Source organism: Typopeltis vanoorti, chromosome 13 (genome assembly GCF_054136105.1).
Source record: "Typopeltis vanoorti isolate ZY-2024b chromosome 13, IOZ_Tvanoo_1.0, whole genome shotgun sequence".
NCBI lineage: Eukaryota > Metazoa > Arthropoda > Arachnida > Uropygi > Thelyphonidae > Typopeltis > Typopeltis vanoorti.
The window spans coordinates 36,760,405-36,785,815 of NC_143561.1; the positions used below are offsets into that span (position 1 = coordinate 36,760,405).

The 25,411-nt window shown below is 35.4% G+C and overlaps 1 protein-coding gene across 7 annotated transcripts in view; it reads left to right on the forward strand.

Annotated features, from left to right (window-relative positions):
* The window catches only part of LOC150100053 (MAGUK scaffold protein DLG1-like), a 741,341-nt gene that overhangs the window by 64,317 nt on the left and 651,613 nt on the right, over nucleotides 1-25,411 (forward strand). For all 7 annotated transcript variants that reach the window (XR_016549250.1, XM_090402768.1, XM_090402765.1 and 4 more), the window contains one exon: nucleotides 22,993-23,124. Coding sequence is in view for 6 of the 7 variants with exons in the window: in XM_090402768.1 (XP_090258894.1) it covers nucleotides 22,993-23,124 (132 nt within the window). In the remaining variant the exon portion in view is untranslated. The remainder of the gene's footprint in view (nucleotides 1-22,992; nucleotides 23,125-25,411) is intronic.

Consider the following 25,411-nt stretch of genomic DNA (forward strand, 5'->3'; position numbering starts at 1 on the left):
TGTAGGTTTCCTGTAAACAGTGAAGGAAAGACTGCCAAAAGGAAAGATGTGTGACAAGTGTAGCTAGAAAAGGAAGTGTGTTCTGATTTTCAATCTCAGTTGTGAATTGTATGTGTTTGTTGTTTGTTTAGGTGGCTGAGGAAAGTGTCTAATGTCTTGCGGCCATGGGACCAGATAGCAAAAACATTGTCAACGTATCTAAGCCAGACTTTGGGTTTTTAAGGAGAGGAATCTAGAGCACGTTGCTCATAATATTCCATATAAAAGTTAGCAATTTGGGGGGGGGGAGGGGGAATAATGATGAGCTCATGGCTGTGCCTTCTTTTTGTAGGTAGAAAGTGTTTTGCCACACAAAATAGCCAGGACATAGTATATGTGCAAAGAGCACTGTGATATCAAGAGGGAATTTGTCCTGTAATAGAAGGATTGTGTCATTGATTGGGACATTTTTGAAGAGGGCAGAGATGTCAAAATTGACTCATAAATCACCTTTTTCCAGTGTGATATCTTTTTGTTTACAAAGTGTTGTGTGTTTTTAATACAGGAGGAGGAATGATCCACCAACTCCTTGAGTGTTGACGTTAGTTTCTTGGCTAGGTGATAATTGGAACTGTCTATACCTTCAACTGTCGGCTGGGAATTTACGGTTTACTAAAGATTCCTAAACAGAACGTACCGCTGCTCTAGTACATTCTGTTTGTTGAATTAAAAGTTATCAGCAATACCTTACTAAAAAATGCTTACAGTCAAAATACTATCAGCAAAATTCGTCGCAAGACCTCACTTAAAAACAAAAATAAATTAGACTACAATAAAACTGTAACTATTCTGTACGTTAAAAGGATATCGGACAAAATAAACAGAATACTACAGAAATACAACCTTGAAGCTACCTTTAAACCTCCTGCAAAATTAAAGAACTTACTCAACTCATCCAAGGATCCATTTCCTCTGTTGGCCCATCCTGGAGTATACCATATTCACTGCACGTGCAATTTGCCCTGTATAGGGGAAACAGGATGCACAATTCCTATCAGAAAAAAGGAACATAATGGCACATTAAATTTAATAACTATGGTAAAGCTGACTTTCTGATCATTCCCTGAATACTGTACATAGAATTGACTGGAAAAGCATCTGTTGTTTACATCACCAAAACATGGTATGAACGTAAATTTAAGGAGGCCTGTGAAATTCTTATCAATCACCCTAATCTTAACAATAATGATGGTCTAATAATCCCAAGAATATGGAAGGCTGATATTCTACCCACATAACCTTTCTTCCTAAGAGTTAATTATAAATAGGACTGTACGTAATCCAGGGTCTTAAATCCAACATAACAATTCTCATGTTAAATCAGGTCATCACTTTTGTTGTAATAAAACTATTTATGTGGAAAAAATTTTTCTCTGATGTTGTCATAAACAGAATATAGTTTTGATGTAGTTATTTTATTTTATTTCATTTTTTTGATTTTATTTTTTGACTAGAGGTCAGGCTAGTAGAATAACCGTTGATCGAATAATTGATCGACGGGTGTACAGGATAAGATAGCACTACATGAAAAATTTACATCATTACTAACTTCCTATCTACAATTTTCTTCTAAATCAGTCTGTTACTTGTCAAGATTCCAATATTATCAGATCTTATATTTCTGTCTTCTAAGACACTTTTTACTGTATCAATCCACCTATATCTTGGTCTTCCTCTGGGTCTTTTTTCTGCCAACCTGGCAGAGAACACTTGTTTTGCTAATCTTTCCTCTCTTATTCTGTTTAAGTGACCATACCACCTGAGATTAGCTCTTCTAATGCATTCCTGAATGCTATGTCAAGTTCTTTCCTAATATCCTCATTTTTAATATGATATTGCCATCGATGCCATCTGTTCATTCCCCTAATTTCTCAGGACTCTCATATCTGCGGTCTCTAGTCTTTGGTCACGTGTTTTACTTCTGACCCAGCTTTCAGATCTATAAGTTTAAATTGGTTTGAACACTGTCTTGTATATAGCTAATTTAGTGTTTTGGCTTATGCCTCTCTTATTCCATATAAATTTATTCAATTGACTTCCTATGATTCTGTTATCTATTTTCATATCTAATTTACCATCTTCACTAAAAATTGTGCCTAAGTAGCTGAAATGCTTTACTTGTTCTATAGGTTCTCCATTCACAATGCAGTCGATATTTTCTTATCTGCCTATTTTCATTGTCTTTGTCTTTTTAATGCTGACCTTTATACCATATATATTACAACAGTTATTCAATTTAGTCAGGGAATCTTGCAGACTTGTAGCGGATTTATTTAGAAGTATAACATATCCACATAAAGCAAAGAACTGAGATTAACATCTCCAATTTTGAAATCGAGTTCATTACCACTTTCCTTCATAATGTAATCCATATAGATAATGAATAACAGAGAGGATAATGTACATTCTTGTCTGACACCAGATTTAACATTAAATCACCTTCCTGTATTTCCTTCAATTCTAACTGCTGACTTACAACTCAAATAAAGACTAAGTATTGCTTGATATAATGCTCCTTTAACACCATATAACTGTAGCGTTTTGAATAGCTTCTCTCATGGTGCCTTGTCATATACCTTTTCCAGATCTACAAAACTTAAATACAGATCTTTGTTATATTCCCATGATTTCTCAACTATCTATCGTAAAGTGAAAATCTGATCCTGACAATCTCTATTTCGCCTAAATCTAACTTGTTCTTCACCAAGCTTCCCTTCACACAATCCTTCTCAACCGTTTCTCAAGTATATTTGCATATATCTTACCAGGAACACTCACTCAGTAATGAAATACCTCTGTAATTCTCACATTCAGTTTTATTTCCCTTTTTAAAAATGGTACTATGAGAGCTCTACTCCAATCATCTGGAATTTGTCCCTCTGTCCAGGCCCTCTGAACTATGCAGTGCAACCACTGTAAGACTTTTATACCACCATACTTCAGCATTTCTGGTCGAATATCATCTACTCCTCCTGCCTTTCCACACCATCAAGCCTTTGATGGCTTTTTCTACTTTAAGTATGGATATGTATTCCTGACTGCATGCCTGGTCAGTGTTTTTTATCACTGTGCTGTCATCACTGCTTGTTTCATTTAGCAATTTTTCGAAGTAATTATTCCATACTTCAAGGATATCTTTTTCTCCAGTTTTCATGTCCCCTTTATTATCTCTAATTCCTTGTACAGCACTCTTTCCTCATTTTTGAGCTTCAGCAACCTCCATAATATCTTGCCACCTTCTTGATATTTTTATGTTTTTTCCAAAGTCCTCCCATGCCTTTTGTTTAGCCAGTTTTATACAGTTATTTTTCTCTGATGTTGTCATAAACAGAATATAGTTTTGATATAGTTATTTTATTTCATTTTTTTATTTTATTTTTTGACTAGAAGTCAGGCTATTAGAATAACCGTTGATCGAATCATTGTCTCTTTAGCATACTATATGAAATGTAATATAGCTTGTATCAGTATATATATGTGTATATTCCAGATGATGACTTTAATATGAAGGTTGAAACGTCGGAAGATTAAAATAGTTATTTCCAACATGGTTGTAGTCTCCATAATTTGTTTTAAATGAATGATGATCACTGTGTAACATTAAAGGAAAGGATACTTCCAAATTAATATATGTCAAGACTTCAGCATTATTTCCTGTTTACTAACTTTTTCTGCTTCCATTCTGATTAAGTGTGACCATACCATCTTGGATTATCTTTGCTTACCCATTCTTGAACGCTAATAATATCCAGTTACTTTTTAACTTGCTTATTTTTTAATTATCTGCTGAGAAATTTGTTTACCGAGACTGGTGCATTAACTGAGGGTGGGGTGCAATTAAACAAATGTATGACCAGATAGTGATGTTTCAGGATGACATGACATACAAACTCATTCAAGGATTGGTTAACTGAGGGTTTAGTTATTTGATAATCAGGTAATTGAGAGATCACACTATCTTCATTTTTAGCATGATTCTACCAGTGATATCCACCTGATCATAATTTTCTTCAGAACTCTCTTATCTTTCATATTTTTTATAAAATAAAATAATTGATCAAAATCTAAATTTTTAATTATTTTATTTCTAATCCTACTCTTAGATCCATAAGTTAAAATGAGTTTGAACACTGTCTTGTATACTTGTACATTAGTGTCTTGATTAATTTATCTTATTTCTTATAAGAAATAAAAGAAAAATAGATTCATGCAGCTGGCTCCTCACCATAGCAGCTCTGTTTATTCTGTTGTCTATTTCCAAATTTAATTTGTCATCTTTACAAGAAATTATGCCTAAATATCTGAAATATTTTATTAGTTTAGGTTTTCCATTGAAAATGCAGTTGATGTTTTCCATATTTCTCCTTGAATTTCATTCTAGAGAGAGAGTCAAATTTCTCTGGTTGTGATATCAGGTTTATACCACTTTAGTTAATAAAATGATCCCTATAGGTGATGAATAACAGAGGAGTTATCCTATGACCTTGTCTAATTACCAGTTTTACTTCAAATCATCTTCCTGTATACCTCCTTTATTTCTAACTGCTGACTTATAACTTAAATATAGAATATATATTGCTCTGTATAATGTATTTTATAATTGTAGGATTTTGAATTTTTCTCTTGGTACCTTATGCCATTTCCAGATTATTTTCCCATGATTTCTCAAATGTTTTTTTAAGGTAAAATCTGATCTTGACTACTTATATTTGATCTTAACTCAGGTTGTTATTTTCCAAGTTTCTCCTTCATAATTTTTCTTAGCTTCATCTCAAGTATTTGTACATAAATCTTTACATGAAACATTCATAGTGAAACTTCTGTATAATTCTTATCTTTTCTTATATGAGAACTCTACTACAATCATCTGAAATTCAGACTTCTAACTAGGGCTTCTGAATTATGTACTTCCCTTAAAAAATTTCCATACCTCCATGAATGTTTCTGGTTGAATATCATCTACTCCAACTACCTTTTAAAATTAAGATTTCTGATGGATTTTTGTACCTCAAGTATTAATATATTACTGAGTGCACTCTTCATGAATTTTTTCTGTAATTCTATTACTGCTTCTTTCATTTAACTGACAAAGCAATTAAGATTTCTGATGGATTTTTGTACCTCAAGTATTAATATATTACTGAGTGCACTCTTCATGAATTTTTTCTGTAATTCTATTACTGCTTCTTTCATTTAACTGACAAAGCATGACAAACTCTGGCAACTCATTCCACTGATACACTATTTTCAAAGCAAAAAATGTGGTTCTCATGCCCTTACTAACCATCTCCCACCCAAGTGGTGAAAAATTTCCTCTGCTTCAATCCTATAAGACTGTTTTAGTAACTTGAATATTTCTATCATATTTCCTTTTTTCCACCTATCAACCAACTTCTGCAACCCACAAACCCTGAGTCTACCCTTGGGAGCATTTCAAAGACCAGTTACCATCTAAGTCACTTGCCTTATGATCCTGTTCACAACTTCCTCATCCATATATCCTTATGAAACCCAGGACCTTTGCACAGTAATCCAGATTTTGCCATATCAAAGCCTAATAAAGAGGAATAATAACTTCCTCATCTCTGCTTGTTAATGTTTTCTTTGATAACTAAGTAATCCTATGAGCCAGTTTACTCATTTTTATTGCAATAACCCCTCTAAACTTCAACTCTACGTCTATCCATCCTCTAAATCCCTAGCTTTATCAATTTCCTTGAGTACAACTCTGTCAATGTAGGACACAGCTTGTAATCTTTCATTCCAAAATGTGTGACTTTGCACTTTTTCACGCTATGACTTTATTGATGATATATTGGCACCCATTATTTCTTACATGTACTCCCAGCCTATTCAAATCATTCTGTAGATTCTCTACATTGCCTTTATTTACCATTGCACTACCTAGTTTTTCATCATCAGCGAATAACTGAATATTTCTCCTCATTTCCTATATCATTAATATACTAAATATCAGTGGTCTTAGCACAAAGCCTTGCAGTGTACTACTAATCACTTGCCTTCTCCCAGATTTTGCTCCTCTGTGCTACTCATTAGAATATGTCCACCTGACATCTTCATATCTATCTCCATTTGCTCCAGTTTCTGTAAGTTCCATTTGATATTCTGTCAAGTGCCTTTGCAAAATATAGCAGCATCAATATATAGTCATTCCCTTTATCCAAATCAGTTAACACTCTGTTATGAAAAAGTGAATAAATAACTAAAACACAACTACCCTTTGTAAGGTGCTGTCCCCTGTAGAGTATCATATTTTTATTCACCTATTCCTGAATTCTGTTTTTGGCCAACGTTTTAAGATTTCTGCCATCACTGAGGATGCCAGTTACTCTGTAATTAACTATGTCTCTCTTTGAACCTTCTTTATGTAATGGAATCATTTTGCTCTTTTATCTTCTTTTTGTAATGGAATCATTCTTCAAAGGAAATGGTACATACAGCACCATTTCCTTTGCAGTTTTCTAATATCTGGACTTATATACCAGATTCATACATGTATATTCACATTGATATTCTGCAATATCCTAAGCACTTCCAGTTCATCAACTTCTGTTCCCACATTAGTTCCTATCACATCAGTTACTGAAATATCTTCTCCTGTATGATAGCAACTTAAAAGTGGTCCCTTGGTGGCTCAATTATTTCATCTACTTCTCTTGACTCACTACTTATTAAAGTAAACAGTCTTCATTTTACTCACCACATAGTGAAAGAATTCTCTAGGATTTACTTTGTCCAGTTTGGTTAATTTGTTCTCATAATCTGATTATGCTTCTTTATCATTCTAGTCGCCTTTCTTGCCTGAGCCTTATATATGGCTTGTAAGCTTTGTTGATTCCTTTCACCTTATATACTATCCATGTGTTCTGTTTTGCAGCTCCTGCTTATGCTACTCATCTAGGTACCATAAGGCAGCAGCTGCAAAACAGAAATACTACCTTATTCACCCCCCCCTTCCTCCGTCCTTGGTGTTCAGTCTGATAATATTGCATCCTTCAAACCCATTTGACCATTTCTCATGCACTGCTAACACCCTTCCCTTGCAGATTCTTATGCCATACATTTCTTCTTGCTGCCTTGTAACTTTCCAAGTCAAGACCACATGATCACTTGCTTCATGATTAGATGATTGCTGCCAGTTAAACATCTATCTTTATAGACCTACTTTAGAAAGGATGCAACAGTAGCAAGTTTTTCAGGAACAGTTTACATTTCATCATTTTCATTTCTCAACAAGTAATGTACCCAGTTTATTGACAGATAAAATCACTATGTTGCTGTTTGATGTTTTGAAGCACTTTTGTTATCAATAGAGCTTCATTTAATATCTCTAGCAGACCTGAGTGATCTTTGTGATCTAATTTATCAAAAACATTGAAGAAATATTAATCTTTTGAAAAGAGCTATAAGATATCTTAGTTCAGCAAGCATCGGAAAGACTTTTTTCCATCAAGAAGGTAAATTACTATTGTAATAGTGTAGTCTCTTCATAACTCTTGACCATCTCAACACAAACAAATGGGGTTTGTTGATTCATGCTCATCAGTTCAATATAATTCACAGAAATTAATAATTTGTGTGAATTATCATACATTTTTGGTGTTAGTTTACCATTGCTATTCTGAAGATCTCATTATTGGTTTTCTTATGGCTTATAACTGATGTAATTTAATGTCTTTTGATAGAAAGAGATCAGAATTAAATTAAAAATGCCAAGAAATCATATTCTCTTTGTTTAATCCTTGATGCAAATATAAGCAAGCAGAGTTTGCTGATTAAGCATCTTCACACCTGGTCTATTGTGTGTGTTCGCGTGCATGTGTAGAGGCTGATGACATGTTAATTGCCTTAGTATCCTATAATGCAAAGCACACATCCTTTTGGACGTGTATAATACTATGCATTATGGGAAGGGCTACTACCTAGACCAGTTTAGACCTTTATTAGGATCTCGTCAGAGGCAGCTAGACTAAGAAGAGATATCAAGATTGAATTAATGCAGAGGTCATATATTTCTCCATATAAAAGTAGTGAAAAGATATCACACCGTATTAAAATACTCTGGATTAGAGCTAGCCATTGGAAGTTTTTCCCTTGGTTATAAATTTAGTTAAAAGTGCCAAGAAATTAAATTCTTATATAATCCTTTATCCAAATGTAAACAAACAAAGTTTCTGCATATATGAAGAATATGACTTCTGCATTAATTCAGCTGTGGTATCTCTTCTGGGTCATGTCTCTTCTATATGTAAGTAGCCTAGTCATGAAGATACTTCAAGTGGAAACTTTTTTTGCTTACACTTGGATATCGGATTAAACAAGAACATAATTTCTGGAATTTTTTATTTAACTTATAATCAATCAAAAAAAATTTTCTACAAACAGATCAGAAGAATCATGACCATTATGTTCTTTTGTCTTGTGACTGAGAAATTACCTATATTCAATCTTTAAAGAGAGGCACTAAATCTTTTCCATCAGATTTATAATCCAGTTGCTCTTGTCTCTTTTAAAGCAGTAAATTAATCTATTAACACTCATCTGAAAAAATCTTTAAAAATATTTTACCTAGAACATCTCAGTTAATTAATAATTACTAGAATTGATCCTATCACTTAATGAATAGGAATTATTCTTCTCCTATCTTATGTCACCCTTACAGGAATGACATGTAAAAGTTTTGAGAACCTCAAGTGGTTGCTTTTGTTACTACCTCTGAGTCAGTTGATCGGGGTCTGTTCATTTGTTTGTGTGTCCTGTCTTTTGTAACTGGGCTTCTAAGACTTTCTCTCTGGTTATGCATTACATATGATGATGAATAGATTGTTTTCTTCAAATAGTACAAAGAATGCAGGATTAGCTTCTAATCCTGCATTATTTGTGGCTCTATTCTCTCACCAATTCTTTTCTTTTCTTTTGTATTTGCAGTTCAACCTCGTAAAAGTGACTGTAGATCCAATTTCCAGTTTTGCTGATGATAGTTCATTCCATTGCGGTCTCTGTTTAACATTAACACTACACAAATATGTAAAACTTCTGTATTTATTTTTTCAAACCTTCAATATAGATTGACAACTATTTTTCATTTGAGCTTTGATACTTCATTACATATACAGCTTATCCTCTTCATCAAATTCCAGTTTAATGACCATATGACATGAAGAAGCATAAAATACTTGATTTAACTTAGAAATCTATTAGTTGTGTACCAACAGGTACACTTCATCAGGAAGTTACTTACATTTTAAAATTAAAAAAGCTAGAGAAGGTAAAGATATCACTCAATAATAAAAGAATACAACAACTGGACTATGGTACCCATTACAGAATATTCTCACATTCTGTAATGGGTACCATAGTCCAGGTCTGTATGTCAGATTGTTGATGAATGAATTCTAAACGTGGTGCAAGATTAAATCTTTATATAATTGCACTGAGTAGGAGTAGGAGTGTACAGCATTTTAAAGGCTACTTTGAATTTCCTGACAAAATCATGATGTTTATCATTGATTGTGTGAAAAGCTAATCCAGACTTGTCTTCTTTTCTTTTTGACATTTTTAAACAATCTGACATGTGTCAGAATATTTGCATGTCAGATTGTTAATTTGCTAATTAACTATAGAATAACATGTATGCCACAGTAAAAATAAATTTATTATGTAAATATTTCATTTTACATGCCATATGACATCATCAATACAAATAGCAAACAACAATAAAGAATTGAATAAGAAAACAGTAGAGCGCATTCATTTATTGGAATCCTTCTAGGTATACAGTCTTGTATTCATGGATTAAAACTATTGGACTGAAATTAAAATTAGTTAAAAATAAATTATATATAAGAGATACAATTGAGGATAACAATTTCTCACACTTTTGGAATAGCGAGCCAGTCATTACGATTGATATTAGGTCGATGAAATAGGTTTTCAGCGCTTTGTATAAACGTTCATGTTTATATATGGATCTATGTAGCATCTTAGTGTTTTGCCATTGGATCCTGTGGTGTTTTCAATTCCATGTTGTGCCAGGCCAGATTTGTGAAGTTTGATAAGATGGATGTGGTCTTGATGTTCAGGGATATGTTTATTTACAGATCTTCCTGTTTGTTCATAGTAAGACAAGTTGCACGAACATGGTATTTGGTGTATGCCAGGTAGCATCAGTGTGAAAAGTTTTTCTTTTAGAGAAGGTAGCAAGTTATGAATTTGGTTGATGGGTTTATAGGTAGCAATGAGTTGATATCTTTTCATAATTTTAGCCATACATTCAGAGATGCCTTTTATATATATAGTATAGGAGTCTTGTCGGCTTCTTGTCTGGGTTGCTTTATAGGTGAGTGGTTGATTACTTTAGGGGCTATTATTGAGTTATATACATTTAATTTGAATTATATCCACTATATGGATATCCATTATGATGCCATATTTTTGAGATGAATGATGAGCTGATGTAATATAGATATAACAACCTTAAAAAGTTGGTTTTCAGTAGACAGAAGTGGAAATGGATCCATCTTGCATATGCTAGATGTGTACATCAAGAAAGGAAATACCTTTGATTCTTTTTTTAGTGTGAACTTGATACAAGGATGTAAAGTGTTTTTTTTTTTGTAAAAATGAGTGGAGTTTTGTGTGACTGCAAAGACATGATAAAATCCCTAGTATCTAGAGCACATGAGATTTGTTCTTCTGAAGAATCTCTAAAACAAGAATTGGAAATTGTCAAAGAAGCAGCCTTACTAAATGGATATAATTCAATAATAGCCAAAAGTAATCAACCACTCACCTATAAAGCAACACAGACAAGAAGAAGCTGACAAGACTCCTATACTATATATAGAAGGCATCTCTGAATGAACAGCAAAAATTATGAAAAAATATCAACTCATTGCTATGTATAAACTCATCAACCAAATTCATAACCTGCTACCTTCTCCAAAAGACAAACTCTCCCAGAAAGCCTCAAATTCCCTCTCTCAAGAAATCAGGTCTACAAAATTCATTATTTGTGTGACATTGCTCATCCCTGGTGCTGGTTTACTATAGGTTGACCAACCTCTTGTGGATGAGTTCTCCATAAAAGAAAATAATAAATAAATAAATGCTGTGTTGGTTAAACTGGACATTCTGGAGAAATATGAACATCACAGCATTAAGAGAAAACACAAGTCTGGATTAGCTTTGCATACAACCAGTAACATCCATCTAGTACTTTGGCAAAAAAAAAAAAAAAAAAAAATGCCTTATATCAAACATAACTGTTCATCATCATTTTGCTGATGAGTTCCATAGAGGGAAGACAGTACTATTGTGACACAGTCTGCACGCGAGACTAGTCGAGATTTCCAAGTTGAATGAAGTATTTTATGCTTCTTCATGCTATGTGGTCATTAAACTAGAAATTGATGAACATGTTCAAAACTGTTGAAACCTCAAACTTGTAATCCTCTTCTATTAAAGACTTTTTTCTCCATGCTTAGTTTTGATATTGCTGAGATGTCCACATAAGATGGGAGTTCTCTTCTAGTATTTAATTTAACTTCCAACCATTGTTGACATAAACACATCACATTTATAGCATCCAAGTAACTAGAATTTATGCTTCAATCATTATCATTACTTTATCTTCAAATGACTATTAACTATATACAATTTAAAAATGTGTAACAATATTAAATACTGTTCTTGTGAAGTATAGTATAATCTTAACATACTGTAAGTCATCATCATCAAATTCCTGATATGTACCCTCAAGTACAGGATATGATAGTACTACATGAAAAACTTGCATCATTACTAATTTCCTATCTACAATTTTCCTCCAAATAAATCTGTTACCTGACAAGACTCCACCTATATCTTGGTCTTCCTCTGGATCTTTTTCTTGCCAATTTGGCATAGAACACTTGCTTTCCTAATCTTTCCTTTCCCATTCTCTTTAAGTGACCATACCTGAGATTAGCTCTGCTAACACATTCCTGCATATTAACAATGTCAAATTCTTTCCTAATATCCTCATTTTAATATGATATTGCCAATACTACCTGTTTGTGGCCTAATCTTTCTCAAGACTCATATCTGTAGTCTCTAGTCTTTGGTCAAGTGTTTTATTTTCTAACCCAGCTCTCAGATCCATAAGTTAAAATTGGTTTGAACACTGTCTTGTATACAACTAATTTAGTGTTTTGACTAATTTCTCTCTTATTCCATATAAACTTATTCAGTTGACTTGTTGACTTCCTACCATACCAGCTTTATTGATTCTGTTGTCTATTTCCATATTTATTTTACTATTTTCACTAAAAATCATGCCTCAGTAGCTGAAATGTTTATTCTTCTTCTATAGATTCTCCATTCACAGTGCAGTTGATATTTTCAATGCTTCTGCCTATTTTCATTGTCTTCGTCTTGTTATTGCTGACCTTCATACCAGATCTATTACAACAGTTATTCAATTTAGTCAGGGGGAATCTTGCAGACTTGCCGGATTTATTTAGAAGTATAACATCATCTGCATAAAGTAAAGAGCTGAGATTAATATCTCTAATTTTGATATCACTTTCCTTCATGATGTGATCCATATAGATAATAAATAACAGAGGGGGATAATGTACATCCTTCAATTCTAACTGCTGTCTTACAACTCAAATAAAGACTAAGTATTGTTTGATATAATGCTCCATTGACACCATACAACTTTTCTCTTGGCACATTGTCATATGCATTTCCCAGATCTACAAAATGTAAATACAGATCTTTATTTTCCCATGATTTGTCAACAATTTGTTGTAAAGTGAAAATCTGATCCTGACAGCCTCTATTTGGCCTGAATCCAGCTTGTTCTTCACCAAGCTTCTCTTCCATAATCCTTCTCAGTAGGGAAATACTCTGTAATTCTCGCATTCAGTTTTATTTTCCTTTTTATATATGGGTACTATGAGAGCTCTATTCCAATGATCTGGAATTCATCCCTCTGTCCAGGCCTTTTGAACTATACAGTGGAGCCACTGTAAGACTTTTATACTTCCATACTTGAGCATTTCTTGTTGAATATCATCTACTTCTGCTGCCTTTTCACATTTCAGGCTTTTTATGGCTTTTCTACTTCAAGTATGAATATGTATTTCTGTTTGCATGCCTGTTGAATGTTTTTTACCACTGTGTCACTGATTGTTTTGTTTAGCAATTTTTCGAAGTAATTTCTCCATACATTTCTCCAATTTTCATGTCACCTTTGTCATCTCTAATTCCTTTTACAGCACTCTTTCCTTCATTTCTGAGCTTTTTCAATAGCCTCCAGAATATTTTGGCAACTTCTTGATATTTATTTTGTCTATTCTTACCAACGTCTTCCAATGACTTGATTCACTAGTTTTACATATGTTTAGCTTTCTTACATTTGTCTCTGTATTTTCTAAGAGTACAAGGCTGACTATGGTGGATGCAGGAACTTTTCATATGCTTTCTTCTTTTCCTTCACTGCCTCTTTAACTTCCTGTGTCCACCAAGAAGTTCTGATTTTTCTATCCTTGCAGACAACCTCACCACATTCCTCTGTCTGAATCAATCAATGTTTTCTTCGGGATTTGCCACTGAACCTCCAAGGTTTGGTTCCTGTTCTTAAACTCTTTCATTTTTTCTTCAATAATGTTTGTATATGTTAGTCTGCAGTTCACATCTGAGAGGTGCTCAACTTTTATTTGCTTTAAAACCTTCTTACATGTTTTTCTTTTTAATGTGAAATTCAATATTATCCTGCTCAAGATTAAGTGGTGATCACTTCCAATTTCAAATCCTCTGTACACTCTAGTGTCCTGCAAAGGTGAGGAAACATCACTGTCAAACAGTAACACAGTCAATGAGATTTTTCTTATTCCTTGCTTCTTCTCTTCTTCTCTCCACATTTTTAAGTTGGAACATTGTGTTAGTAATAATCAGTCCATGTCCTGAGCAGAAATCCAACAGGTATTTTCCGTTATTATTAGCATTGCTCCTTTCTCCAAATTTTCTCATAATAATTTTGTATGTCTGACAATCATTTCCTACTCTGCTATTACATCTCCAACGATTACCAACTTTTTTTGTTGTTGTGTCAGTTGCTTTCTCTAAAGCCTCAAAAAATTCCTCCACTTCTACCTTAATAGAACATAGGCACAAATAAATCTCATTGTCCAGTTCCCCATTCTGATATTTGGCCAGATCACTCTACTTGAAATCGTTTGCCATTCAAGATTAGTGTGGTATTTAGTGTTGAATACTATGGCCAATCCTTCTTTTCCCTGATTGTCATTGCCTGAATATAACATTTTGTGTTTTTTGCTCAGAAAGATTTCTCCGGTTTTTGTTTTTTTTGTTTCAGTCACCCCTATTATGTCAATCTGGTACTTATCCAATTCCTCAGCTAGCTCCATTTCTTTGCCATTTTAAGGCTTTTTATGTTGATAATACCGTATGATCTTGAACTCTGTTGATGTTGAGTTGTGGGTTGTTTCAGGATTTGTTCTAGTAGCTGACTTTTCGCTGTTCGCTGTGGTTTGCTGGTGAAAACAAGGGCCTTGTTTAACTGGGCAATGCCATAGCCAGCATGAAATTCTGTCATGTTGTACTATCATTTTATAATTTGGTTTAAGCCAATACCATTTGATCTCCTCTCAGTTATACAACTTTGAGCCTTAAGTTCTGGGGTTAAATGCACTCATTGCTTCTAAGAATTCATTACTCAGCATAGAAGAAACACTTAGATTAATGATCTGTTTTTTTTCTCTTCACCATTTCATTTTATTGATCTTTCAGCAACATATGACACTGTTAATCACAAGAAAGTGTTGGTCAAGCTGTACCAAATAATGAAAGATTTTCACCTCATGAATGTGGTTAAAACCATGCTCCAGAATCGACGATTCTGCATAACTAACTTTGCAAGGAAAGAAGAGCAGATGGAGAAATCAGAAGAATGGTTTACCTCAAGGCAGCATATTAGTCCTAGTGCTCTACAATATTTATACTGACGATCAGCCAACCCACCCACAAGTGAGGAGGTTTATCTATGCCAACGACACAGCTATATGCAGTCAAGCAAGGAGTTTTGAAGAGGTTGACAGAAGCCTTAGAAATACTCTCCAATTACTACGAGACCAATTGCCTGAAGCTTAACCCAAACAAGACTCAAATATGCTCTTTCCATCTGCGCAACAGGGAAGCAAAACGGCAGTTAAACATTGTCCGGAGAGGAAAATTCCTCAAACAGTGCAGCAATCTCAAATATTTTGGAATTAAGCTGGATCATACCTTGTCATATAAGGTTCATTGCCAGGAAGTAAAAGGAAAAATCTATGCAAGAAATAACATCATAAGAAAAATGACTGGCACAACGTGGGGAGCTCAACCAGAGGTACTTCGCTCGACAGCTTTGGCATTGTGTTTTGCTGCAGGGGGAGTACGCTGTCCCAGTGTGGGAGGTATCCGCCCATGCGGAACACGTGGATGTGGCTTTAAATGATACCATTAGGATCATAACCGGATGCCTAAGACCAACCCCAGTCAACAAGCTGTATCCCTTAGCAGGCATAGCGCCACCAGGCTTAAGACGTCAAGTGGCCAGTGAGATGGAGAAAAAAAAGCAGATGATGGACGAAAGACATCCAATATACTGCCATATCATCACGGCCTCTCAACTCAAATCGAGGCATAGTTTTATGCAAAGAACTAAGCCATTGATCCATAAACCTGAGGAGTGACGCCTTGTTCTATGGAGGGAATCTGTTCAACTTCAAGAAACCCCCATAATTAAGGAAGAGTTAACCAAGGGATATCACCTACCCTATAGCACCTGGAGGTCTCTGAGTGAGTGGGAGTGTTCAGAGGCAGAAGTAACCTGATAAAATGGGGTTATGCAGATGATGACAGCTGTGACTGCAGAGACGTCCAAACTGATGAACATCTTTTATGTTGCCCAGATCTAATCGATGTGTGCTCCATGGATGACATTCTGGCGGTCAATGACAAGGCAATACAAGCCACTGTTTTTTGAATGGAGAGGATATGATCGGTGTTCTGGACTCGGAAAATAAAACAAACCATTTCATTCATTAACAGTGCCTATGTTCATCAGAATTATAGGAAAAGGGAATTTTCTCAGAAATTTTCTGATTTCATTTAAATCTCTCGAGAGACAAGTATAAATCATTATCCTTTGCAGTTTAAGTCCATACTTAGGTTTTTTTTTCTTTCTCTTTATTCACACCCATTGTCCCATTCTGATGTTATATTTTTGAATAACTTCTATCTTATGTATTTGAATACAATCTATAGGTTTGCAAACCTAAAAGAGTCCTCTTTTTCTTCAGTTTCTGTTCATCTAGTACTAGTGTACTGTATAAGTTAAATCTCTCATATTTGGGACTGGCATTTAAAGTTTCTATAGTGGGATTTTTAGATGTCAAATTGTGCTATAATTCATGAATTACTTAGTGAACTACAGAAAAATTCAGAATATGAAGTGTGGTAAGACTCCTCAGCGTTCATCAGTTTGTGTAGCCAGTTTGCATCCCATTATAGCACCTGTTGCAGTTTTATGGCACAGGGATCGTGAAATAAATTTTCTTAGTTCCTTTGCGTTTTTTTGTTTGTTTGTTTGTTTGTTTACTATATAAAACAAGCAAAAAAAAAAATTGCATGCATAGCATTTCTAAATATCTTGCTATTGGCATGATTCATTTCCAGAACTAAGTAATGAGATATTAAGGGTGAATTAAAGGCTTTTGGGACTTATAAACTCCTATAACTAAACAGCTGATTAAACGTTTGATGAAAGAAAGTTTTTATGATTTAAAACTATTTTTAGAAAACAGGAATTTACTTAAATAAGGTCATTACTTAAATAAATAAATTACACTGACTAGTTTCACCACCTAAAAGAGAACTGGTGGCTTTTTCAAGGCCAGATACATCAAAACAAATATAAATACAAAGATCATGAAGTTAATTAAATGCTGAGGAAACCATTATAATGAAAATATATAAGTTCATGCAAGACAGTTGATGTAAAAATGCATGGCATGCATTAACTCTTAGCTATCACCTTCTATCACTAGAAGATGATTGTTGGTGAAATTGAAATATCTAATGTTAAAAAATTATTATTATTATTATTTTCGGGCTACTCCAGGGAGTCCTTAGACTCATCGAGGGAGGCCCTAAACATCATGTCCACACAACTATACGACATTCTCACAGTATCTATCATACCTTGCCTTGAACTCGCTCACTGTCATAGCACCCACAACAGACTCTGGCAGCTTATTCCACTCATTTACCACTCTAAAAGTAAAGAACCCAGCTCTAACACCACTGCTAACCACACTCTTGCCCAGCTTCCATAGGTGTCCCCTAGTTCTCCCACCATCAGTCCTGATCTCAAAAATATCCTCTGAATTAATCTTATAGAATCCTTTTAGCAATTTGAATGTCTCAATCATATCTCCCCTTTTCTGCCTATCAACCAGTTTCTGCAACCCACAAATCTTCAACCTGTTCTCATATGGTTCATTCCATAGACCTGCTATCATCTTAGTCACTCGCCTCTGGATCCTCTCCACCTCCTCCCGTTAAGAAGGAACAGAGGTGACCAAATCTGGGCACAGTAGTCAAGATGAGGTCTTATCAAGGCTCGGTACAGAGGTACAATAACTTGTCTCTGCTCGTTAAGGTAATTTTCAACAACCAAGTGAGTTGATGAGCTGATTTAGCTACTTTCGCAATGTGCCACCTAAACTTCATCTCCCTATCCACCAACACTCCCAAGTCCCTGGCCTCATCAATCTCTTGGAGTACAGTTCCACCAATGTGGTATACTGCTGCTAATCTTTTCATCCCAAAATGCATAACCTTACATTTTGTGACATTAAATTGACATCCATTCTCCTTAGCCCAGAACTCCAATCTATCTAAGTCATCCTGCAAGACTTTGACATCTTCTGCATTCACTATCACCCTCCCCAACTTTGCATCATCAGCGAACAAATGAACTGTTCCACTTAGATCCTTCCCTATATCGTTAATGAACAGATTAAACAGCAGTGGTCCAAGAACAGAACCCTGCGGCACCCCACTAGTCACAGGCCGTCTTTTGGACTCCACTCCTGAATAAACTACTCTTTGATATCTCTCCATCAACCACCCACCTATCCATCTCACCAACCCTATATCCATTCCCATATGTTGTTGTTTACGGATTAGAATTCCATGTGGTATCCTGTCAAACGCCTTTGCCAGGTCCAGCAGTATCACTGTAAACCCATTTCCCTTATCCAGTTCAGCCGTCACCTTGTTATAAAACTTGAGCAAGTTACTCAGGCATGATCTACCCTTTACAAAGCCATGCTGTCCCCTGTACAGTATCTCATTTTCATCAATCCATTCCTGTATTTTTCTCTGGACTACTTTCTCCAAGACCTTGACAACAACTCCTGATATGCTGATCGGTCGGTAATTTGCAACCATAGTCTTGGATCCTCCTTTATGCAGTGAAACTATTTTCCCCTCTTTCCAAGCCTTCGGGACTAAACCAGACCCGAGACTCAGATTAAACAACATGGTCAAGGGCACTGATAATTCCTTAGCCGCTTCACGCAAGACCCGTGCCGGTATAGCATCCAATTCCACAGATGTATTCACATTAAGGTTCTGTAATAGACTATTCACCTCCACTTCATTCATCACAATTCCCGTATAAATAAACTAATGGCTCCTTCATTTTTTCAATGTCTCCACCTGGATGATATACTTTTGCAAAGTGCGTGCTCAGTAACTCCACTATATCGACTGGTTCAGTGACCTCCTTACCATCGTCATTCTTTAAAATCATTTTGCCATGTACAGTTTTTTTCTTGCTTGCAGCATATTGAAAGAACTGTTTGGGATTCTCTTTTGCTTGCATAGCTAGTTTCCTTTCATAATCGGCTTTTGCTGTTTTTACTACACTCGTTACCCTTCTGGCCTGCACTTTATACCGTTCATGTGTCTGCAGGTCACCCCTTTCTTTAAATTCTTTCCACAGTTGTTTCTTTTTTTGCAGCTCAAGCTTAATAGTGTTATTCATCCATTTAACTCCTACTTGTTTTACTATTCGGACCCTAGGTATACAATCAGCCATAACCTCCTGTAAATGCTCCTTGACTACTTCCCATGCTCTATCGACGTCCAGCCCTTGCAGTTGTACATGCCATGGCACTGATCCAAGCAATCTCCTAAGCTTTTCATACTTGCCAGCACGGTAATTCCACACATACCCTGTCTTGATCAAAAATTCCACACCTTTAGCCACCTCCCAGGTCAAGACCTTATGATCACTCTCACCAATAGGTGGCAACATGGTCATATTCATTACAGTCAAATTGTGAGATGCTATTACCAGGTCAAGCACTCTCACACTCCTAGTATTTTCAATTACATGCTGTCTCAGATAGTTATCCCTTAATAATTGAATAAAATCCATTTCCTTTCTCACATGTGTCCTCTTCTCCTTCCAATCAATGTTACCATAATTAAAATCCCCCATAATAATTACCCTCCTTCCACTCATTTCATCAATTTGTTTATGCATACTATCTCCACCATCTATTCCATCACCTGGTCTATAGCAGCACCCAACTGTATATTGTATTCTGCCAGTCTCAGTCTCACACCAAATAGCCTCAAATGAGCTCCTTTCACTATCCTGCAATACAACTTCAATTCTCCTTGGTTGCAGTTCATCAGCTATCATCAATAACACCCCTCCCCCCCCCATTTTATTCTCTCTGTCCCTCCTAAACACACTATAACCTACACATTCTATCCCACTAACTATATCATCTTTCGTCAGCCATGTTTCACTAATGCCAATAACCTGTGGCCAGGAAGAGCCAATCAAGGCTAAAAATTCTTCCTTCTTGTTCCTAATACTCCTGGCATTAGTATACATGAAATGCAGTGATCCCTTTTGTTCCACCCCTATCTTGATGCGTTATTCTAAATGTCCCATTTCCATTTTTTGTCCTTAGTGCTGGCTCAGGTACATTATATACATTTTTACACTCAACTTTCTCACTGATGTCTGCATATCCACTCCCCCCCATCCTTGGTGGTTCTAGTTTCCCTGGTTCTGCACATCCATTTTCACTTCATTCAGCAACACTTTTTCCAGTCTTGGCACACCAAGTCCATTCAAATGCAGGCCATCCATCTTGTATAAGTCCTTTCACCCATCAAACTCATTCCACACGTCCACGAATTCCACACCACACCGTTTGCATAACCTGCGCATAATGTCATTTGCGATTATGGCCCTCCTTCTAAACTCCTCTCTGTCATACCACGGCAGCAGACTCACCATTCTAACTCTGTCACTCTTTTCTTTTGCTACCTTTAACAATACTTTCAAGTCCTCTCTCATAAAAAATGTATCACCTTTCAATTCATTTGTACCCGCCACAATTATTAATTCTTTCACCCTCTGTTTGTGCACTCTAATACTCTAACTTACATCCTTAAATTTCGCACCCGGTAAGTACGATTTAGTTACACTCCCATCTATCACTCCTCTTAATAACAAGTCACCATACAACACTCTTTCCTTCATTTCAGAAACTCGCCCACTCTTATGCTGGTTATTTACGTTAGCCGAATCACTCTGGAAAGAGTTTTGCAGGTGCTCTAATTGCTGCTGCGCTTTTTGTATTACTGCGCGCAACCTAGCGATCTCACTTCCTACAAATAATTCCTCATTTTTTATTATCATTCAAACCACTTTCTCTCTCTGTATAGTTGCTCTCACTCTTTCTTAGATCACTGCTCTCATTGCCATCTTGTACATTGCAATTCCCTATCAAGCCACTATTTTCACTCACATTCTGGCTTTCTTCAACCATAGCTGTCTCACAACCTGACACATAATTCAACTCCTCACTTTGCTTACACTTTCTGCACATTCTCCCACCACTATCACTTTCAATCCAAACTCCAGCCTCATTCGGGAATGCATACATTTCACACACATCACATTGGACAAATTCTCTCACATTATAGTTTTTGAACAATGGCGTCATATTTTTGGACGCCATTATCTTACATCGCATTGGTGCCATATTCAAATCTATGAAATGTATCGTTAAATACTAAATTAAATAACGGAATTTACACCAAAATCGCACAGACACCACAAGCTACCAAAATTAGACAATATTACATTATGATTTTAACCTATATTCTAATTTTCATTCAAAATTATACTTAGCTTTCGGGAGCTCCCTGAAAACACGACCAACCGTCTGGCCCTCTAGCGGCCAATTTTGATTGCTATTGTATGCTGTTTTTTCAAATTTACAAAATCTGTCATTACAAAATGTAATGACAGATTTGCATTTGTTTTTTTTATTCAGTGATTTGTGCAAACAGATGAATACAATGCATTTTTTCAGAAGCCAGGAATGAAAGTTCTTTTCTAAATAAGGCATGGTTGAAAGGTTGCATTCAGCTGTATGATTGGTATTAAAAGAATGGCTGGTTAAACCAGATCTTTCTCTTCTTTTGTGGTCAGCATTTTGTGCACACATTTCATCTTTCTCACCTCAAATCCACAGCTTTCATTTCATCCCAAATGAAAATGGCTGTCAATTTAATGTTAGTAAGTGTAAAGTTATGCACTTCGGCATTACGAGATTTCCAGTGGCATATTATATTAGCAGGATTATGCTACAAGAAACTGATGAAGCTAGCAATCTTGGTATAATGGTGGATAGGAATTTGAAGTTCAAAGGTCATAGTAAAAAACTGCAAATACAACTCAGAGGATAATTCATGATGATAAAATGGTTATTTTTGACCACAAGAACTATAGGAGAATGACTACTATTTGGGTTTTTGGTCAAATTTGTTTTAAAACTAAGTTATACCAACTACTTTTGCCAACTGTGGCTGTTGGCGAAAGATGTATAAAAAATATATTCAATCAGGATAAAAGATGTATAAAAAATAACACTTAAACGCTAAAAACTGTTTACACTAAAACCATAAAATGAACCGAAAACAGTTGCATTTTTATAAAAGCAGAAGAACACATACATCACAATAGCGCGTGTATGATCTACCTGATTTCAAAACTTCAAGAAGTTTTGAAATCAGGAATATCATAGAATATCAGAGGATAATTGCGATGTTGAAGTGAACCTTGACATGTAAGAATAAAGAAGTCATTTTGCCTCTTTATAAGGCCTTGATAAGACCACACTTAGACTATTGTGTATAGATTTGGTCTCCAGGGTTGGTTCCAAGGAGATAAAGAAGCTATAGAAATGGTGCAAAGAAGAGTTCCAAAGATTATATCAGGATTATGGGATTTAGATTATGATGAAAAATTACAAGTATGTGGAATATGGACTCTGATTAACAGGAGAAAGAGGAAGGGGGGTGATATGATAGAGGTCTATAAACTTCTGAATGGGTATTATAGAATATCATATAATGAAATTTTTTTGTTAAATGTAAGGTGGGGAGAGAACAATGGGGCATCCACAAAAGTTAAGTTTTTGCAGTGAAGAAAGGAGTAAGAGCTAGGTTTTTCCCTCTTACAGAGCAGTGAGTGAATAGAATAGTTTGCCTTTAGAAGTGGTGAGTGCATCTACTGTGAATGAATTAACGGAAGGTATGCCAGTTGGTTTGGGTGATGTATAGCCTCCCTCAGTGAGTCCTTGACTCCCTGGAAGTCTCAGATAATAATAATGAAATAATTTCATTATTATTATCTGAGACTTCAGCAATATAATGAGCTTAAATTTTTACTTTTTGTAACAGAAATTTGTTACTTCAAAATACTGAACACTTAAATGGAAAGAAAGTAAATACAAATAAAACATGAAACTATAGAAGATGGTCTTTTCTTTATTACAGAAGCCCATCGGGCTTTAGAACTTTTAGAAGAATATCACAGCAAATTAACTAAACCACAAGATAAGCAGCTAAGGAATGCAATTGAACGTGTCATCAGGATTTTTAAAAGTAGATTATTTCAAGCCTTATTAGGTAAGTTGAATAGCCATTTTATGATGGCTTAGTTGTTGTTTTTTTCTTTTTAGAACAATATACATACATTTAGAACATTTTACGTATAAGTTATAATTTTTTTGTTCAGCAATATAATGAACAATTATATTGCTAAACAAAAAATTAGCAAAAAAAAATCATAGATGTCTATGAAATCATTGACACGTGATGTTCTGATGCATACAAGATATTATTTAATAATTAAAGTATTTTTGTGAAATTAAATGTTAGAACTTAATTGTACTTCTTATGCTGAAGGTGTTACTATTTTATTAGTGTAACACCTTCAGTTAGTTTAAAAATAGTGTTACACTATTTTTATGTGACTTCCATCCATGAATTATTGTAAATGTATAGTATGTTAGTGCTATAAGGTTAAGGTTTTTTAATAACATATGTTTTTATTGTATTTTTGAAAAATTTACTTTTTATCTAATCCATTAATTCTGCTCTATAAGCAAAACAAATTTTTTCAAGCCATTTCGGAGTCTCCAATAAGTGGAGCACTGGTCTCATGACACCACTGTTCTACTTAGCACGAATTCATCTCATACCTAAAGACATTTACAAACATCAGTGCCCAGAATGAAATTTGAACGTGTAGTCTGTTGGTTGGAAGAATGTGGGTAAGCTTACAACTCAGGCAAAAAAGCAGCCAGCTGGAAGTGCCCATAAGCTTTAAACTCAGTTGATGTTTGAGTTAAAAGCTAATGAGCTATTAATTAAAGAATCTAGTTTAATCCTTAGCTATTCAGTATGGGGATAGGGAGTAAGTAAATTAAGGACCAATTAAAGTACCACTACATTACACAGTAGGCTGTGATGCAGTAGTACTTTAATTTGCAATTCTCACATGCATCATATAGCCATACTGCAGTATATTCTAGCAATTCTAGCTCGCCTCCTTGTGGTGCACCCTGGGTCATGCTAAAGAGCTAGAGCAACTGGTGATCAGACCATTGTGCAGTTGTGCAATCTCCTGATCATACTTACACATGGAAACTCAAAACCTTCACAACAGTTCTTCTTCAAACCAGCTGATAAGGAATATTGGACATAATATCCGTATCTTCCAGTTAAATGTTGAGGGTATTAGCGCATCAAAATGTCAATGTCTTTCTAAACTTCTACGAGAAAAAAATGTCGATGTACTTCTCATTCAAGAATCACATATTGAAACTGAAGATCAAGTTAAATCTAGAGCAATAATCCCTGGCTACGACATTCTCGGGATTACTTACAGTCGTAGCTACAGCAACATAACATGTTCGAAATGGTATAGAGAATGCTCTGCTGATATCTTCTTTGACTAATGACAAAATCCATAAGATCGCTGTTAAAATAGCGAACATTACGATTGTGAATGTATATAAACCACCTGCTACTGTTTGGCAAATGATGTTCTACAGACATACTCCCATCCAACGGTGTACTCTGGGGGACTTCAACAGTCATCATACTGCTTGGAAATACGATCGGAATGATCAAAATGGGGAAATATTAGCTGAATGTGCAGATCAACACAGTCTTCACTTGGTTTTTGATGCCAAGGAAAAAAGGCACCTTTAAATCAAGAGCCTGGAATAAGGAATATAACCCAGATTTGACATTCGTCTCCACTGATAGTGAAAATCAGACTTCCAGACATATTCTTGAGGTTTTTTCCAAATAGCCTGCACCGTCCCATCTTTATGGAATTAGGAGCCCAAATTCCAGTGATAACATCATTTCCTAGACCAAGATGGAATTTCCAAAAAGTCTACTGGGAAAACTTCACTGCGGATCTAGACGCACGCCTTAGAAGAATTCCCCCAACTTACAAAAACTATACACGCTTCACTGGAGTAGTTATAGTGGTGGCAAAAATACACATTCCTTGAGGCTACTGAAAAGAATATGTGCGCCTGATGGACCAATGAAAGCGAATCCCTGTATGGGGAATTCCTTGAAAGTAAGAATCCTGAGATAAGAACTGCTCCATAGTCTCAACGCTGCTCATAGGGAAAAGTGGATTCAAATAACTGAAAACATAGATTTCAAACACTCTAGTAGAAAACCTGGTCGCTACTTAAAAAGCTTGGTTCAAGTCCCTCTGTACCAAAGAAATCTCCTCTTGTCGATCCAAATCAGATAGCTGCTCATATTGTTTCGCTTTCTCAAGCTCCGATAGAAAAGAATGTACTAAAGAGGTAAAACGCAAACTAAAGACTATGAAGTCTGTAACTCAAAAGAATCAACAATTCTCTTTACCTTTTTCCCGTGAGGA